Raw genomic sequence first — 20,925 nt, 5'->3', positions numbered from 1 at the left:
AAATAAATAAAAACATGTGGCATTTCAAATATGAAAACATGTGTTTTGGAACTCTTCACGTGACATTTCACATGTGAAAATGTGATCACGTTTCAAGTTTTAATGCCACATGCACAAGTACAGTGAAATGCCTTTGTTGCGAGCTCAAACCCCAACAATGCAGTAATCAATAACAACGTAATACAAAAAATAACAAGGTAGAACAAATACACACAATAAATAAAAATAAGAACATGATAAAGTAAGTAAGCATACTATATACAGGGTCAGCACATTTACAAAGTGCAGGGATACTGGATCGACAGAGTATGTATAGGGTTAAGGTGATTAGGCATCAGGATATAAGATAAACAGAGTAGCAGAAGCGTATATGACAATTGTATGTGAGTGGGTGTATGTAGAGTCAGTATTATAAATGTATGTGCATATTTTGTGTGTGCAAATAATGTTTGTGTGTAGGAGTTTCAGTGTGCGTAGTGCGTAGGGCCTTGTGAATGAGCATAGTTGGATTGCAAAAATAAGATTAAAATAGGTCAAAAGTATGTGTAGCCATTTTGTAAGCTATTCAGTTGGCTATTTAGCAGTCTTATGGCATGGGGATAAAAGTTATTCAATATCCTGTTGGTGTCAGACTCAATGCACTGGTACCGCTTGCCGTGTGGAAGCAGAGAGAACCGTCTATTATGGCTTGGGTGGGTGGAGTCCCAGTGATGTACTGGGCTGTCCACACTACCCTCTGTAGCGCCATGCGATTGAGGTTGGTGCTATTGCCATACCAAGCAGTGATATAGCCAGTCAAGATGCTCTCAATTGTACAGCTGTAAAACTTTTTGAGGATTTGAGGGCCCATGCCAAACCTTTTCAATCTCCTGAGGGGGAAGAGGCGCTATCAGGCTTTCTTCACAACTGTGTGAGTGAGTGTGGACCATTTTAAGTTCTTAGCGATTTGGACACCGAGGAACTTGAAGCTCTCGACCCGCTCCAATGTAGCCCTGTCAATGTGGACGAGGGCGTGCTCACCCTCCCATTTCCTGTAGTCCAAAATCAGTTCCTTGGTCTTACGGACGTTGAGGGAGAGGTTGTTGTTCCAGCCCCGAAATGCCAGGTCACTGACCTCCTCCCTGTAGGCTGTCTCATCGTCGCCGGTGATGATATTGTTGAAGTCATGTGTGGCCACACAGTCGTGGGGGAACAGGAAGTACAGGAGGGGATTAAGGGCACACAACCCTGTGGGGCCCCTGTGTTGAGTGTCAGCATGGCGGAGGTAATCTTGCACATCCTCACCAACTGGGGTCAGCCAATTAGGAAATCCAGAATCCAGTTGCAGAGGGAGGTGTTCAGGGTCCTGAGAATGGTGATGAGCATGGAGTTAACAATGGTGTTGAATGCTAAGCTAGTAGTTAATTAACAGCATTCTCCTCTTATCGTCTATGGATCTGTTGGGGCGGTATGCAAATTGGAGTGGGTCTAGGGTGTCTGGGATGATAGAGTTGATGTGTGCCATTTGACGATCAGGTATTCCAAGATGGGTGAACAACTGGTCGACACTTCCACCGCGCTCGAATCAGCACACCAGTTGCTGTTGATGAAGAGGCAAACCCCTCCCCCCTCGATTTCCCCGACTCCAATGTCCTGTCGGCACGGTGAATGGTGACTCCATCAAGTTGGACAGCCATTGTGGGTATCTTGTCCAAGAACCATGTTTCAGAAAAGCAGAGGGTTTTGCAGTTTTGAGAGTTCTGTGGGTAGTAAATCAGCAATCGGAGGTCTTCCATCTTATTATCAAGTGACTGGCCAGTAGAATGGAGGAAAGAGGTGGCCGGTTCACCCTTTGCCTTAATCTCACCAGGATCTTCCCTCTCTTGCCTCTGTAACATCGACGCTTCCTCTTGGGTTGCCCTAAAATTGTGTCGCAATTACAGAAAGAGCCCAGGGCAGATGAGTTGAAATCGAAGTTGAAGCCGGAATTGAGGTAAGTAACTGCCGATCTGATGTTCAAAAGTTCTTGTCGGGTGTAAGAAATTATAGCAGATACATTTAGAGAAAATTGAGTAAAATAAATGACGAAAGATTTGAATTCACAACTGTCACGTCTTCTCCTGCTCTTCCCCTCCGGCATACGATGTCGCCTGAATACTAACCACCGGTCCTGGGATTCATCATTACTGACACCTGGCACTCATCATTACACGCACCTGATTCACACCTGGACTTCATTACCTTCATGATTTCCTCCTCTTTATACAGTTGAAGTAGGAAGTTTACATACACTTAGGGTGGAGTCATTAAAACAAATGTTTTAACCACTCCACAAATTTCTTGTTAACAAACTATAGTTTTGGCAAGTTGGTCAAAAGTTTACATACACTAATTTGACTGTCCTTTAAACAGCTTGGAAAATTCCAGAAAATTATGTCATGGCTTTAGAAGCTCCTGATAGACTAATTGACATCATTTGAGTCAATTGGAGTCAATTGGAGGTGTACGAGTCCTATATCAACATAACTTGAAAGGCCGCTCAGCAAGGAAGAAGCCACTGCTCCAAAATCGGCATAAAAAGCCAGACTACGGTTTGCAACTGCACATGTGGACAAAGATCGTACTTTTTGGAGAAATGTCCTCTGGTCAGATGAAACAAAAATAGACGTGTTTGGCCATAATGACCATCGTTATGTTTGGAGGAAAAAGGGGAGGCTTGCAAGCCGACGAACACCATCCCAACTGTGAAGCACGGGGGAGGCAGCATCATGTTGTGGGGGTGCTTTGCTGCAGAAGGGACTGGTGCTCTTCACAAAATAGATGGCATCATGAGGAATGAATATTATGTGGATATATTGAAGCATCTCAAGACATCAGCCAGGAAGTTAAAGCTTGGTCGCAAATGGGTCTTCCAAATGGACAATGACCCCAAGCATACTTCCAAGGTTGTGGCAAAATGGCTTAAGGACAACAAAGTCAAGGTAATGGAGTGGCCATCACAAAGCCCTGACCTCAATCCTATAGAAAATTAGTGGGCAGAACTGAAAAAGCGTGTGCGAGCAAGGAGGCCGACAAACCTGACTCAGTTACACCAGCTCTGTCAGGAGGAATGGGCCAATATTCACTCATCTTATTGTGGGAAGCTTGTGGATGGCTACCCAAAAAGTGTTTGACCCAAGTGAAACAATTTAAAGGCAATGCTACCAAATACTAATTGAGTGTATGTAAACTTCTGACCCACTTGGAATGTGATGAAAGAAATAAAAGCTGAAATAAATAATTCTCTCTACTATTATTCTAGCATTTCACATTCTTAAAATAAAGTGGTGATCCTAAGTAACCTAAGATAGGGCATTTTTACTAGGATTAAATGTCAGGAATTGTGAAAAACTGAGTTTAAATGTTTTTGGCTCAGGTGTATGTAAACTTCCGACTTCAACTGGATGTCTCTCCCTTATGTTTTCTCACCAGTTGGTATTGTTTTTTGTACCGGCGTGTAGGCTTATGTAAATGTCTTGTTACTATTTTTGTTGTTTTATTAAATGTTTCACCTGCATCTGCTTCCCGACTCACAGCTCCGTTATTACAACAACCTCCCGATTTTAGCTTCACTTATCTTTCTGCTGTGCCACAAAGTCTGTAGCATTCCCCTACACATTCCTTACCTGTAATACATCTCTGCACTTAGCAAAGAGAATGGGGGTGTGCTCAGTCCTCTTTTTCCTGTAGTCCACAATCATCTCCTTTGTCTTGATCACGTTGAGGGAGAGGTTGTTGTCCTGGCACCACATGGCCAGGTCTCTGACCTCCTCCCTGTAGGCTGTCTCGTCGTTGTCTGTGATCAGGACTACCACTGTTGTGTCATCAGCAAACTTAATGATGGTGTTGGAGTCGTGCCTGGCCTTGCAGTCATGAGTGAACAGGAGTACAGGAGGGGGCTGAGCACGCACCCCTGAGGGGCCCCCGTGTTGTGGATCAGCGTGGTGGACGTGTTGTTACCTACCCTGACCACCTGGGGGCGGGCCGTCAGGAAGTACAGGATCCAGTTGCAGAGGGAGGTGTTTTGTCCCAGGGTCCTTAGCTTGTTGATGAGCTTTGAAGGCACTATGGTGTTAAATGCTGAGCTGTAGTCAATGAATAGCATTCTCACATAGGTGTTCCTTTTGTACAGGTTTGAAATGGCAGTGTTGAGTGCAATAGATATTGCGTCATCTGTGGATCTGTTGGGGCGGTATGCAAATTAGAGTGGGTCTAGGGTTTCTGCGATAATGGTGTTGATGTGAGCCATGACCATCCTTTCAAAGCACTTCATATCTACAGACATGAGTGCTACTGTTTGGTAGTAATTTAGGCAGGTTACCTTAGTGTTCTTGGGCCCAGGGACTATGGTGGTCTGCCTAAAATATGTTGGTATTATAGACTCGGATAGGGAGAGGTTGAAAATGTCAGTGAAGACACTTACCAGTTGGACAGCGCATGCTCGCAGTACACGTCCTGATAATCCGTCTGGTCCTGCGGCCTTGTGAATGTTGACCTGTTTAAAGGTCTTACTCACATCGGCTGCGGAGAGCGTGATCACACAGTCTTCCGGGACAGCTGGTGCTCTCATGCATGTTTCAGTTTTATTTGCCTCGAAGCGAGCATAGAAGTAGTTTAACTTGTCTGGTAGGCTCGAGTCACTGGGCAGCTCTCGTCCGGTGTAGTACGATTCGAACTTAGTCCTGTATTGACGCTTTGTCTGTTTGATGGTTCGTCGGAGGGCATAGCAGGATTTCTAATAAGCTTCCGAGTTAGAGTCCCGCTTTTTGAAAGTGGCAGCTCTAGCCGTTAGCTCAGTGCGGATGTTGCCTGTAATCCATGGCTTCTGGTTGGGGTTTGTACGTAAGGTCACTGTGGGGATGATGTCATCGATGCACTTCTTGATGAAGCCAATCCCTGATGTGGTGTACTCCTCAATGCCATCGGAGGAATATTCCAGTCTGTTCTTGCAAAACAGTCCTGTCGCTTAGCATCTGCTTCATCTGACCACTTTTTTATTGATCGAGTCACTGGTGCTTCCTGCTTTACATTTTGCTTGTAAGCAGGAATCAGGAGGATAGAATTATTGTCAGATTTGCCAAATGGAAGGCGAGGGAGAGCTTTGCAAGCGTCTCTGTGTGTGGAGTAAAGGTGGTCCAGAGTTTTTTCCCCCTCTGGTTGCACATTTAACATGCTGATAGAAATGTAGTAAAACGGATTTAAGTTTCCCTGCATTAAAGTCCCTGGCTACTGGGAGCGCTGCCTCTGGGTGAACGTTTTCTTGTTTGCTTATGGCAGAATAAAGCTCATTCAATGCGATCTTAGTGCCAGCCTCTGTTTGTGGTGGTATGTAAACAGCTACGATAAATACAGATAAAAACTCTATAGGTAGATAGTGTGGTCTACAGATTATCATAAAATACTCTACCTCAGGCGAGCAATAGCTTGAGACTTCCTATTGTGCACCAGCTGTTATTTACAAAAATTCATAGTCCGTTGCCCCTTGTGTTACCAGATGCCGCTGTTCTATCCTGCGGGTACAGCATATAACCAGCCAGCTGTATGTTGATAGTGTCGTCGTTCAGCCACGACTCCATGAATCATAAGATATTACAGTTTTGAATGTCCTGTTGGTAGTTTAATCTTCCATGTAGGTCATCTATTTTATTTTCCAAAGACTGCACGTCTGCTAGCAGAACGGAAGGAAGTGTGTGTTTATTGGATCGCCTACGAATTCTCAGAAAGCAGCCCGCCCTTTGGCCCCTTTATCTCCGCCTTCTCTTCACGCAAATCACGGGGATCTGGGCCTGTTCCCGGGAGAGCAGAATATCATTCACATCTGGCTCGTCAGACTTGTTAAAGGAAAAAAAGGATTCTGCCAGTCCGTGGTGAGTAATCATAGTCCTGATGTCCAGAAGTTGTTTTTGGTCATAAGTGACGGTAGCGACAAAATGATGTACAAAATACGTTTTTTATTTATTTTTACAAACAATGCAAAGAAACTAACAAAAAATGTGGGGGGCATGGGGACATGTAAAACGTTTGCCCTCTTATCTGCACTGCTATTTTAGTTATCAGTTAATCTGACTATTCTCACCATTAATTAAATTTTTTCTGTATAGTTGTCTAATGTTGGTGCGGCATAGAGTATTATTCTCTTTCGATGTTATTCCTGAAATATAATGGGTTTCTTGAGAGTATTTTTACCAAACGCTGATATTTACTTTGAAGTCCAAAGTGCAGGAATACAGGTGAAATCAGTCATTGACACAGATCTGGTGGCATAGCAGAAATATTGGAATGCTGTGAACCAAGAGGTTATGAGTTCAAATCCCATGTGAGGACATGTTGAATAATAATTACTGTATAAAAAACATACACAATTAAGTAATATGTAAAATGAAAACACTATGTTAAAAGCACTATGTGTATCATAATGACTCATTTTAGTTTTTACTTGTGAAGTGTTCCAAATACACGTTTTCACATGTGAAATTTGATATATGAAATTGTGTTTTTTCCATAAGGGAAAGTAAAAAATGTGTGTGAAATCATCAACGAACAGTAGGGTATAGGGGAAAAATCCTTAGAATGGAACTTTTACTCTCCTTCTGTCTAAGTCCCTTGAAATGTTTTTCTTGGCCCTGGAATCAATCACAGAGTTCAGAAAGAAAGAAAGATTTCATCACCAATCAAGTGTCATACTCTTATGAGTGTGCCTATGTGTCAATTAGTGCTACTAATCAGAGTTAAACAGACGTCCATGTCTACATCCAGACAGAGTAGAATCAAATGAATGCGCCCAGGATGTTAATTACCCTGTGACACGGGACTGTAACCTCTGACCCTTCTGATATGGAATTATGTAGACACTCAAGTCAGTGTGTGAGATATAATAGCCAACCAGATATCCATGACTGCTGCTACATGTTCTATTAAAGACTAATAATCTCTGTTGGTAGCTGTGGTGTTGTTTCATATGCTGGGATTATTAAAAGAGAAGTGATCTGACAGAGGGGAAAACACATTTCCGTTAGCTGTATGGTATAATTACACTGTGGGAGTATATCACAGGTGAAATGCTACTGATGTGACTCACATGAGAATGAATGGGCCGCTTTTCTCTGCTCCATCCAAACTATTTGTTCATAACAAAGGTTTGTAGCATTAGTAAAGATATGATCAATACGCTTGGAAGATATAGTTCCGTCTAGTCTTTGTAAACACTCTGGTGGATTGATAATTGCTATATCCAGCTATTTGAGTAATAGGCTACACTATCAACAGTATTGATGGAATTAGCGCAAACACTCCATAGAGATAAAGATATTATCAACCTACCAGAGTTTTTATAAAATGTACAGGAACTACATCATCCAAGTGTATTGTTCATATCTTCACTAATACTGCAAAACTTTGTTCTAAAGCTGTATCCACTACCATTGCATGTAGTTTTTTTCCCACCTTTATTTAACCAGGTAGGCAAGTTGAGAACAAGTTCTCATTTACAATTGCGACCTGGCCAAGATAAAGCAAAGCAGTTCGACACATACAACGACACAGAGTTACACATGGAGTAAAACAAATATATGATGTGAGCAAATGAGGTGAGATAAGGGAGGTAAAGGCAAAAAAAGGCCATGGTGGCAAAGTAAATACAATATAGCAAGTAAAACACTGGAAAGGTAGATTTGCAGTGGAAGAATGTGCAAAGTATAAATAAAAATAATGGGGTGCAATGGAGCTAAATAAATAAATAAATAAAATAAAATAAATACAGTAGGGAAAGAGGTAGTTGTTTGGGCTAAATTATAGGTGGGCTATGTACAGGTGCAGTAATCTGTGAGCTGCTCTGACAGCTGGTGCTTAAAGCTAGTGAGGGAAATAAGTGTTTCCAGTTTCAGAGATTTTTGTAGTTCGTTCCAGTCATTGGCAGCAGAGAACTGGAAGGAGAGGCGGTCAAAGAAAGAATTGGTTTTGGGGTTTTGGGGGTGACCAGAGAGATATACCTGCTGGAGCGCGTGCTACAGGTGGGTGATGCTATGGTGACCAGCGAGCTGAGATAAGGGGGGACTTTACCTAGCACGGTCTTGTAGATGACATGGAGCCAGTGGGTTTAGAGTATGAAGCGAGGGCCAGCCAACGAGAGCGTACAGGTTGCAGTGGTGGGTAGTATATGGGGCTTTGGTGACAAAACGGATGGCACTGTGATAGACTGCATCCAATTTGTTGAGTAGGGTATTGGAGGCTATTTTGTAAATGACATCGCCGAAGTCGAGGATTGGTAGGATGGTCAGTTTTACAAGGGTTTGTTTGGCAGCATGAGTGAAGGATGCTTTGTTGCAAAATAGGAAGCCAATTCTAGATTTAACTTTGGATTGGAGATGTTTGATGTGGGTCTGGAAGGAGAGTTTACAGTCTAACCAGACACCTAGGTATTTGTAGTTGTCCACGTATTCTAAGTCAGAGCCGTCCAGAGTAGTGATGTTGGACAGGCAGGCAGGTGCAGGCAGCGATCGGTTGAAGAGCATGCATTCAGTTTTACTTGTATTTAAGAGCAATTCGAGGCCACGGAAGGAGAGTTGTATGGCATTGAAGCTTGCCTGGAGGGTTGTTAACACAGTGTCTAAAGAAGGGCCAGAAGTATACAGAATGGTGTCATCTGCGTAGAGGTGGATCAGAGATTCACCAGCAGCAAGAGCAACATCATTGATGTATACAGAGAAGAAAGTCGGTCCAATAATTGAACCCTGTGGGACCCCCATAGAGACTGCCAGAGGTCCGGACAGCAGACCCTCCGATTTGACACACTGAACTCTATCAGAGAAGTAGTTGGTGAACCAGGCGAGGCAATCATTTGAGAAACCAAGGCTGTCAAGTCTGCTGATGAGGATGTGGTGATTGACAGAGTCGAATGCCTTGGCCAGATCAATGAATACGGCTGCACAGTAATGTTTCTTATCGATGGCGGTTAAGATATCATTTAGGACCTTGAGCGTGGCTGAGGTGCACCCATGACCAGCTCTGAAACCAGATTGCATAGCAGAGAAGGTATGGTGAGATTCTAAATGGTCGGTAATCTGTTTGTTGACTTGACTTTCGAAGACCTTTGAAAGGCAGGGTAGGATAGATATAGATCTGTAGCAGTTTGTAGTGACCATAATATAGTGGCTATATCCAGAAAAGCCAAGGTTCCAAAGGCTGAGCCTGAAATATTGTACAAGAGATCATAAAAAAGGTTTTATAATGATTCCTATGTTGAAGATTTGGTAGCCTGATGTGTGCAATGAGGAGCATCCAGACGCTGCACTTGATGCATTTATGAAATTGTTACTTCCAGTTATCAATAAGCATGCACCTATTAGGAAACTGACTTAAATCTGTCAAGGCCCTCTGGATTGATAAGGAATTTAAAAATGAAATGGTTTTTAGAGAAATCAAGCAAAGAGAGTGGCAAATAGAGGCATGTGGCAGGGTCTACAGTCAATCACGGACTACAGGAAGAAATTCAGCCCAGTCACGGACCAGGATGTCTTGCTCCCAGGCAGACTAAATAACTTTTTTGCCCGCTTTGAGGACAATACAGTGCCACTGACACGGCCTGCAATGAAAACATGCGGTCTCTCCTTCACTGCAGCCGAGGTGAGTAAGACATTTAAACGTGTTAACCCTCATTGGCTGCAGGCCCAGACGGCATCCCCAGCCGCGCCCTCAGAGCATGCGCAGACCAGCTGGCGGTGTTTACGGACATATTCAATCAATCCCTATACCAGTCTGCTGTTCCCACATGCTTCAAGAGGGCCACCATTGTTCCTGTTCCCAAGAAAGCTAAGGTAACTGAGCTAAACGACTACCGCCCCGGCACTCACATCCGTCATCATGAAGTGCTTTGAGAGACCGACCATTCACCTCCACAAACTGAACTCTATCAAATAGGTCCAGAATGCAATCTCAACCACACTGTTCTGGACAAGAGGAATACCAGTGAAAATGGCAATCAGCTTTGAGAACCAAGTACCCTCCAAGCTCGTCATCAAGCTTGAACCCTGGGTCTGCCCTGAACTGGGTAGGACTTCCTGACGGGCCGCCCCCAGGTGGTGAGGGTAGGCAACAACATCTCCTCCCCGCTGATCCTCAACACTGGGGCCCCACATCAAGCCCTCTCCTGACTCCCTGTTCACCCACGGCTGCGTGCACAGCCTCCAACTCAATCATCAAGTTTGCGGATGGTGGGCGATTACCAACAACGGCGGTTAAGATGATCATTTGTCAGGAAAATAACCTCACTTGGAGATGATTGTGGACTTCAGAAACGGGTGCACCCCCTATGACCAGGAACAGTAGTGAAAGCAGAAGTTCCTCGCATACACATCACAGACAAACTGAAGGTCCACTCACACAGACAGATCGTGAAGATGGCGCAGCAGCGCCTAACCTCAGGAGGCTGAAGAAATTCGGCTTGTCACCAAAAGCACTTTCTACAGATGCACAATCGAGAGCATCCTGGCCTGTATCACCGCCTGGTAGGCAGACTATAGATCTGTAGCTCTCCAGAGGGTAGTGAGGTCTGCACAACGCATCACCGGGGGCAAACTACCTGCCCTCCAGGACACCTACACCCCCGAGTTACAGGAAGGCCATAAAGATCATCAAGGACAAACCACCCGGCTGCCTGTTCAGCCATCCAGAAAGGTATTGCATCAAAGCTGGGACCGAGAGATCAGCTTCTATCTCAAAAGACTTTAAACAGCCACCACTAACATTGATTGCTATGTGACACTGAAGCCACTTTAATAATGCCTGATGTGATGTAAATATATCACTAGCCACTTTAAACAATGCTACCTAATATAATGTTTACATACACATTATTCATCTCATATGCATACGTATATACTGTACTCTATCATCGAAATTGTTGCATCCAGTTATGTAATACATGTATCACCCACTTTAACTATGCCACTTTGTTTACATACTCATCTTAATATACTGTCAATCAGCTACTGTATCTTGCCTATGCTGCTCTGTACCATCACTGATTCAAGGTACATTTAAAACTGTGTATAAGAAATTTTGGTTTTAGATTACTTGATTACTGCATTGTCGGAACTAGAAGCACAAGCATTTCGCTACACTCGCATTAACATCTGCTAACCATGTGTATGTGACAAATAAAATTTGATTTGATTTGATTTGAAATACATCTGGCTGCACATCTGATTGGAAGACATTGTAAAATTGAGAAATGATGTGACTAAACTAAAATTATATTATGAAACTAATATAAATTATATAAAGTATGATGGACAAAAGCTTTGGAGTACTTTAAATGAAATTATGGGCAGAAAGACTAATTCAACTTCATCTGTATTGAATCAAAACGCTTATTCATCACAAAACCTTTTGATATTGCCACATTTGTTATGACTATTTCATTGGAAAAGTGGGAAAACTTAGGCATGAAATGTGAACAACAAACTGTGGTCATCATGTTAATGCATAACATACCTAATAATTAAATGCATTTTTGTTTAAATTTTGTAAAGTTAGTGTGGAGAGGTGGATAAATAATTGCTGTCCATCAATCATGACAAATCACCTGGTAATGACAGCCTAGATGGAAAGCTACTGAGTGTGTTAGTGGACTTTATTGCCACTCCTATTTGCCACATATTTCATCTGAGCCTGGAGAAAAGTTTGTCCACAGACCTTTAGGGAAGCTAAAGTTATTCAGCTACCCAAAAATGTGCAAAGATCCCTTTGCTGGCTTTAACAGCCGACCAATCAACTTGCCAGTTCTTAGCAAACTTGTGTTGTGTTTGACTAGATACAATGCTATCTCTGTGAACAATTGAACAACTGACTTTCAGCATGCTTATATGGAAGGGCACTCAACATGTAATGCACTCGCTCAAATGACTGATGATTGGCTGAAAGATGTCGATAATAAGATATTATTGACCATCATTTTTTTTTACATCATCTGCCATATCATGGCTAGATAGCTATCTACCTAATAAAACACAGAGGGTATTCTTTAATGATAGCTTCTCTATCGTAAACCATGTAAATTGTGGTATTCCACAAGGGAGCTGTCTTGGCCCTTTACTGTTCTCTATTTTTTTTTTTACAAATGATCTACCATTAGCATTAAACAAAACCTGTGTGTCTATGTAGGCAGATGATTCAACATGATACATGTCAGTATCCACAGCTAGTGAAAAACATAAACAAATAGTTGCAGTCAGTTTTAGAATGGGTGGCTAGGAATCAACTTGTCCTGAAACATACAGTATTTAAAACCAAAAGCCATGTATTTGTCACAAATCACTCTCTAGGTACTTGACCTCAGCTGAATCTGGTTATGAATAATGTGGCTGTAGAGCAAGTAGAAGAGACTAAACTTCTTGGTCTTACCTTAGATTGCAAACTGTCAGGGTCAAGGCATATTGGTTATATTGTTGTAAAGATGGGGAGAGGTTTGTCTGTGATGAAGAGATGCTCTAATTTTTTAACATGACATGCAACCAAACAAGTCCCGTAAGCTCTGATTTTGTTGCATCTTGACTATTGCCCAGTTGTTTGAGAAAGTGTGGCAAAAAAGGACCTAGAAAAGCTGCAGCTAGCCCAGAACAGAGCAGCATGTCTGGCCTTCACATGTACATGGAGGGCAAATGTCAATTATGTCAGTCCTTCCTGATTCAGATTGGAAGGGAGATTGACTGCATCACTCAATGTCGGTCTTTGTAAGAACTATTGACGTGCTGAAAGAACTGAATTGTCTGTTCAGCCAGTTAACACACAGCTCAAAAACCAATACATACCTCACGAGACATTGGCCTCTTCACAGTCCCCAAGTCCAGAACAGAGGCTGGGAGATGCACACAGCTGTATAGAGCAATGACTACATGGAATTCTCTTTTTCACCTCAGGTGACTCATGCAAGCAATAAAAAAACAGTTTTAAAAAACAGATAAAACAACACCTCAAGAAACAATGAGGAATGTGAAGACACACACACACACACACACACCCCACACACCCACACCCACACACACCCCACACACACACACACACACACACACACACACACACACACACACACACACACACACACACACACACACACACACACACACACACACACACACACACACACACAACACACACACACACACACACACACACAATCTACACCCCCCCCACACACACACTCTACACACACCCACAGACACACACACACAGACACTCTACACACGCACACACACACACACGCACACACACACACACACGCACACACACACAAACACACATTATTCTTAGTAGTACTATTAGTAGTACTATTTATTTATTTTTATTTATTTTTTTGTTGAGTAAATAGTCACATTGTTCTTTAGTCGTGGTGTTCTTAGTTTAAATGTCTGTTGCTGTTCCTGTCCACTAGTGCTCTGTATTTTGTCATGTTCTATGTTTTGTGTGGACCCCAGGAAGAAAATCTGCTGCTTCTTCAACAGCTCATGGGGATCTGAATAAAAATCTTAAATCTGCATTGTTTACAGGGTTGAAGGCCTGGATGTTTTCATTATATTACGAACCCTTAAAAAACACGTCTGTGTGATGCAATCCTGATAAGGCCTGTAGTACACTTCTGAAACAGAGTTTTCTGTTCCAATATAATAATAGAACATATCCAGAAGTCTTCCAGGGTAATAGTTCTCTCCTCAGTCAATGGCAATTCTCAACTTGAAATGCCTGTATATTAAATAGCCATTGAGGCAAATGACCAAAGGTGGCCTGAAAAGCAAAGGTTGTACTTGGCATCTGAAGGTGCTATAGCCACAATGAATGTATTATTTCTCTCATACATACTCTATCCCTCCCTGCAGTGATATTGATGTATTTGATTCATTTCTGGACCTCATACCTATTTCGAACATTTCTACGAGCTGTTCGGAAGGACCTTTTCTTTTTCTTCTGGAGTGCTGTTCAAAGACATGTCCAACTAGCTATTAGCAGCAAGCAATGATCTCTAAATGGAAGGAATATGGTGATGTGGTGTGAGTGATAGATGGCGGCCTGCATGACTGTCTAGCTAGAGAGAGAGAGAGAGAGAGAGAGAGAGAGAGAGAGGTTGATTGTATCGCCGGTGATATTGTCACTGATAGACAACTCTCTTCAGCAATCAGTATTGCAATGCATCAACAACATCTCCGTCGATGTGAATGACCCCTGTCTAATTGACTACTCTTGATGTACACTATCCTAGAGGTAGGCTATGTGCGTGTTATTCATTTGAAGAGCTTGACACACCTTCATTTGAAGAGCTTGACCCCCATCACACAGTGGCAGCCATGTTTGGGGGCTTAATGGTTGGTCTGTGTATGGCATCATCAGCTTAATTAACCTCTGTGCTATTTTTTTTAATATCCTCTCATGTCTGGGTTAAAAAGCAGTGGAATACAGGTATCATTTTCTGCTGGCATTGGGAATGGTATTAATCAAACATAGGTTAATGTAGTGCGTCACACTCTTCCGATCCAATATCTGAAATGACATGTATCTGTTGAGTAACTCATAGTGTATGTCTGCGTGTATAATATGTATGCCTCATTGAGTCTACATGTTGTCTTACATTTATGAGCATACAATTTAATTAATTATAATTTGTAAACATTTAGAAGTATTCATAAGCGTACTCGTTTGTTCATGATACGTTAATTTTATTTAAGATATAAAAGAGCTCAACATTGTCTCTGCATGTCTGAAACTATTAATGATGTGGAGTATTTGTATTTATTATGGATCTCCAGTAGCTGTTTCCAAGGCAGAAGCTACTCTTCCTGGGGTCCAGCACAATTAAGGCAGTTATACAATTTTAAAAACATGACATTACATTCATTACAGAATTCACAACACACTAAGTGTGTGCCGTCAGGTCCATACTCCACTACCACGTATCTGCAACGCAAAATCCATGTGTACGTGTGTGTATAGTGCCGATGTTATCATGTGTGTGTGTGTGCATGTGACTGTGCCTATGTTTGTGTTACTTCACAGTCCCCACTGTTCCATAAGGTGTATTTTTATCTGTTTTTTAAATCTGATTCTACTGCTTGCATCAGTTACCTGATGTGGAATAGAATTCCATGTAGTCATGGCTCTATGTAGTACTGTGCGCCTCCCATAGTCTGTTCTGGACTTGGGGACTGTGAAGAGACCTCTGGTGCCATGTCTTGTGGGGTATACATGGGTGTCCGAGCTGTGTGCTAGTATTTTAAACAGACAGTTCGGTATATTCAGCTTGTCAACACCTCTTACAAAAACAAGTAATGAGGAAGCCAGTCTCTCTTCCACTTTGAGCCATGAGAAATTGACATACATGTCATTAATGTTAGCTCTCCGTGTACTTTTAAGGGCCAGCCGTGCTGCCCTGTCCTTAACCAACTGCAATTTTCCCAAGTCCCTCTTACTGCAACAAAACCAGGGCCTGTAGGACCTGCCTTGTTGATAGTGTTGTTAAGAAGGTAGAGCTGCGCTTTATTGTGGACTTCTCCCCATTTTAGCTACTGTTGTATCAATATGTTTTGACCATCACAGTTTACAATCCAGGGTTACTCCAAGCAGTTTAGTCAACCTAACTTGCTCAATTTCCACATTATTAATTACGAGATGTAGTTGAGGTTTAAGTCGTGAATGATTCGTCTCCCAAAGACAATGCTTTTAGGTTTGGAAATATTTAGGACTAACTTATTCCTTGCTACCCATTCCGATACTAATTGCAGTTCTTTGTTAAGTGTTGCAGTCGTTTCAGTCGCTCTAGTAGCTGATGCATATAGTGTTGAGTCATCCGCATACATAGACACACTGGCCATACTCAAAGTGGCATGTCTTAGTAAAGATTGAAAAAAGCAAGGGGCCTATAAACAGCTACCCTGGGGAATTCCTGCTTCTAGCTGGATTTTGTTTGAGAGGCTTCCATTAAAGAACACCCTCTGTGTTCTGTTAGACAAGTAACTCTTTATCCACATTATAGCAAGGGGTGTAAAGCCATAACACATACGTTTTTCCAGCGGCAGACTATGATTGATAATGTCAAAAGTTGCACTGAAGTCTAACAAAACAGCCCCTGCAATCATTTTATCATCAATTTCTCTCAGCCAATCATCAGTCATTTGTGTAAGTGCCGTGCTTGTTGAGTGTGCTTCCATCCAGATTGTCAGACCCCGGTGGCTTGTCATTGTTGATAGACAACAATATTTTTTTCACCTCTTCCGCACTGACTTTACGGAATTCAAAAGTACAATTCTTGTCTTTCATAATTTGGTCAGATATACTTAGATGTGTAGTGTCAGTGTTTGTTGCTGGCATGTCATCCCTAAGTTTGTTTATCCAGCCAATGAAACATTAATTAAAGTAGTTGGCAATATCAGTGTTTTCTTTGATGAATGACCCATCTGATTCAATGAATGATGGAGCCGAGATGACTTTCTTTCCCAGAATGTCATTTAAAGTGCTTCAACGCGTTTTTACTATCATTCTATATATCATTTATCTTTGTTTCATAGTATACTTTATTTGTATTTTTATTTAGCTTAGTCACATGATTTCTTAATTTGCAGTACGTTTGCCAATCAGTTGGGCTGCCAGACTTAATTGCCATACCTTGTGCCTCATCCCTCTCAACCATACAATTTTTCAATTCCTCATCAATCCAAGGGGATTTAACAGTTTTTACAGTAATTTCCTTAATGGGTGCGTGCTTATTAGTAACTGGAATAAGCAATTTCATAAACGTGTCAAGATTAGTGTCCGGTTCCTCCTCATTACACACCACAGACCAGCAAATAATATTTACATCATCAACATATGAATCACTACAAAACTTATTGTATGACTTTTTATATACTATATTAGGCCCAGCCTCTGGAACTTTGGTTTTCCTAGATATGGCTATTATATTGTGATCACTACATCTGATGGATCTGGATACTGCTTTAAAGCACATTTCTGCAGAATTAGTAAAGATGTGATCAATACATGTTGATGGTTTCATTCCTGTGCTGTTTGTAAATATCCTGGTAGGTTGACTGACAACCTGAACCAGGTTGCAGGCACTGGTTACAGTTTGAAGTGTTTTCTTGAGTGGGAAGGTTGATGAGAGTCAGTCAATATTTAAATCACCCAGAAAGTATACTTCTCTGTTGATATCACATACATGATCAAGCATTTCACACATATTATCCAGATACTGACTGTTAGCACTTGGTGGTCTATTGTAGATTCCCACAAGAATGGGCTTTAGGTGAGGCAGATGTACCTGTAGCCATATTACTTCAATAGTATTAGATCTTCTCTAAGCTTTACAGGAATGTGGTTCTGAATATAGACCGCAACACCGACTCCGTTGGCATTTCTGTCTTTTCTGTAGATGTTATAACCATGTATTGCTGCCACTGTATCATCAAAGGTATTATCTAAGTGGGTCTCAGAGATAGTCAGAATATGAATGTCATCTGTTACAAGCAAGTTATTGACTTCATGGACCTTGTTTCTCAGGCTGCATTGTTAATATGGGCTATTTTCTTTTAGCACTTTTCTTGGTTGCTTGATTGTTTTTAATGCTTTACTGGGAAGCTTCTCAGAAGTAGACTTGATAGTGCAGGGTGAGCAGCACAAAGTGGTCTTCCTACTACACGGCACACCGCCTCATTGTTAACAGTGTAACTCTGGTTCAAGGAAGTGCAACCTGTGTGACCCAGCAGTTTCACCCAGCACTGTAACCAACGACTTTCAAAAAAATCTATCAACTTTATTACAAAAAACCCCCAAACAAATAACCTACACAACAGACAAACAGAAGGACAAAACGTGTATTTTATATGCCTTATGCACCTGTTTACTTTTTTTTTCATGACATTTTATTCACATGCAATTGTGGGGTCGAACCTGTTGGGGTCACAGAACAGAGACAAGTATCTCATCCGCCTCTAGTCCGATTTGTGTAACAAATACTTCTTTGTTATTATTCTACACCAAAAGGCACCGTTTTTTTTTCTTCTGAACTTTATAAAAGAACCAAAAAACTTGAGTTAATGATTCATAACCATCGTTGTTGTTTTTAAAAGTATACATTGGCCTATACATGGTGGTGTGGTCATTTCAGTTGAGCATATCCTACATCTGTGGGCTTCCACCCGTGCATGACTAGAGAGGCAGATAGCCGGGCGGCTGCAGTAGATCCCGTTTCCCGTAGGTGTTGGAGCCTACGTTGGTGGGGGCGTACACCGTGCCGATGGTGTTGCTGGAGCGGGTCAGGAAGTCGGCCAGTCGCTGGGTCACACAGGTAGCTGTGTTGCACTTCCTTTTCTCTATGTGGTGGCTGATGGGATATGGGAGGACAGCAATCGATTCATCCAATATGTCAAGCAAATGATGCATTACTTATCTAAACATTTATAGAGTGATGAAGATCAGGAAAATGTAGCAGAGTTATTGGCCTACCAGACATACTGTCGGTAAGTGGATAAAAATAACCACCATAACAATAGCCTACTAGATGATACTAATATGATCATATCACTAATGCAGCTACTATTAACAATACTAGGAATAGCAATAAACTATTATTATTATTAAGATCGCTATTATTTTATTATATTAATTTAATTAAATTAATTTAACTATCACTATAAATTGAAATATTCAGTGATTCCCCCCCACGAATTTCAGCTTAGTTCAATTCTGATCCACATGAATCTTCACTGTAAAGTGTTTTATTATTTAGTAACTGGTTTCCACAGCCTTTTGTTTTGTTTACTCAACTTCCAGTCAAAGTGTTACCTGAACTTACATTTTTTAGTTGGCCCAAACTGAGTTTTTAACCTACATATTTCACACATGTTCACATACATGATGGCATTGTGCATGTTCGTTTATACATGGTGGGGTAGCACATAGATAGGGATGCTGGGAACCAAGAGATCGTAAGTTCAAATCCCAGGTGAGGACATGTTGAATACAAATTACTGTATAAAATGATCATGCACAATGTAATCATGTTTATGTCAATGTGTAGGTTGAAAACATTGTATGTTAAAAGCACTATTTGAATGTGTGGGTGTACCTAACCTAGATTTTTCTTAAATTGGAGAAAATTCTGGGCTAACTAAAAATGTTGAGTTCACATAACATTTCTGATAACACTTTTGACTGACGAGTTGAGTATATTAAAAACAGGCTGTGGATCCATTTACTAAATAATAATTTTCTTACAGTGTTGTGTCTGCAAAATTATCAACATTTGCACTCAATCAGCAAATCAATAAAATAGGTGCAACCTTACCTGTTGACAGATGTGAGCCCTCTCTGTAGTCGTGCGGAAATGAGGCCGAGGAAGGGGTTGGAGACGATTCCGGGCACGAGCCAGCCTTCTCTGTCCGGGAGCGCGCTTTCCTGCTCACTAGATGAGGTGAAGTACCTGAATCAGGATGAGGAAAGAGCCAAACCGTCACTCCGACCGGTGACTGATGCCCACTTCAAAACATCAGCTCAATTCTCGAGGGCGCAATGGAGTGGCCACTAGTCCCCCTCCAGTACGCACTTGATCACATTTACGCGAACCACATATTCCTGTCTCTGCCTTGGTAAGACAAAACCCGACCTTTTGGATGTCACGAATGCAATGGATATTCATCTCAATGATCTCATCAATGTCATTAGCCGATTTTAGAGTTAGACTACCCACGTCGTTAATTGATTTCTTACGGTTCAAGATGGATGTGCCAAGTTACTGGATGTGCCAGCTTAACACCAGTGAGTGATTCGTTCACCTGCAAAATTAAACCCGCTTCCTAATGACAATTGAACTTTCGGCAACACGGAACGACACTTGTAATTGTACATCACAGAAGTGACACTCAGAAATAACGGAAATAACTAAGGCAGCTTTGCACTCTCACCTGTTGCTAGGGGCGGTGGCGACACAGCGCAGCAGCACGAGAGGCACGAGAAGGAACAGGGGCAGCTTCAGGTGACACATCGTGCACGCGAGATCCCTGCATGAAAACAAAAGATAATCACACACGTCATTGAATTACACATGACTGGGAATAGGGATGCACTATGCCTGTGAATAGTGTAACCTACACCCATCCAATATGTTCAGTGTATGCTACTAGAATACGTTATAATAGAATGACAGTGGAAACAGCCAAAGTTCTGTAGTCTAGAGAACCGTGCAAATCACAACAGCCTACTCTCAACCCCACAGGGAAAACAGAGAAAAAAAAACTTTGGATAGTATGGTGTATAAGTGTCCTGGCCTCCAACTCTCTCAGTTCAAATACGAATCCTAATGGTCTGGTCAACTCACCCTCAGTAGTTAAATCCAATTGCCAGTGGATCCTAAGACAGACACACGGGCTACTGTCAGTGGTTTCTCACACTGTCACACACACGCTCTCCCACAGATATAGGCTTCACCGTCAACCACTTGTGACATCACCCCCTCCAAATATAGTCTTGTTTTTCCATTAGCAGGGATGAGGTTCACTTCAAGAAACTCGATTCCAGAGCAAGAGTCACCTACTCCACACACACGCGCGCACACACACACACACACACACACACACACACACACACGTCATCGTATTCGTCATTCTCATCATCAGCGTCATTGGCGACTGTGATTGGTCTGGCCTGTTAAACTCACACTCGGGGAGGCAACACAGCCGGGGCGGAAACCACACATTCATTTTACATCAAAGTATTGAATTAAGTTCTTTGGGCACAAAGTTAGACAGTGTGTTTTTAGGTGGCTTATATAATGGAGGTAACCTCTTGGCAAAATGTTGGGATAACAACTTCAATATTGCAGATAAGGAGATAACATCTACAATATTGTGGATAATGGGAAAGGTAAAGGGG

At 41.9% G+C, this 20,925-nt stretch overlaps 1 protein-coding gene across 1 annotated transcript; it reads right to left on the bottom strand.

The window, feature by feature from the left end:
• Window positions 1-17,897: 17,897 nt before the first annotated feature.
• Window positions 17,898-20,433, bottom strand: LOC112217249 (islet amyloid polypeptide). Its single transcript, XM_024377509.1, has 4 exons — window positions 20,372-20,433; window positions 19,959-20,054; window positions 19,343-19,477; window positions 17,898-18,379 (listed from the first exon to the last, which is right to left on the bottom strand). Exons 2-4 carry the CDS (start codon window positions 20,036-20,038, stop codon window positions 18,205-18,207), a joined length of 390 nt encoding a protein of 129 aa, XP_024233277.1. The 5' UTR covers window positions 20,039-20,054; window positions 20,372-20,433; the 3' UTR covers window positions 17,898-18,204.
• Between the last annotated feature and the right edge of the window lie 492 nt (window positions 20,434-20,925).

The sequence above is a fragment of the Oncorhynchus tshawytscha genome, linkage group LG17 (genome assembly GCF_018296145.1).
Source record: "Oncorhynchus tshawytscha isolate Ot180627B linkage group LG17, Otsh_v2.0, whole genome shotgun sequence".
Classification (NCBI taxonomy): domain Eukaryota; kingdom Metazoa; phylum Chordata; class Actinopteri; order Salmoniformes; family Salmonidae; genus Oncorhynchus; species Oncorhynchus tshawytscha.
Note: the sequence above shows the minus strand (reverse complement) of the source record. Positions and strands in the feature narration are given on the sequence as shown.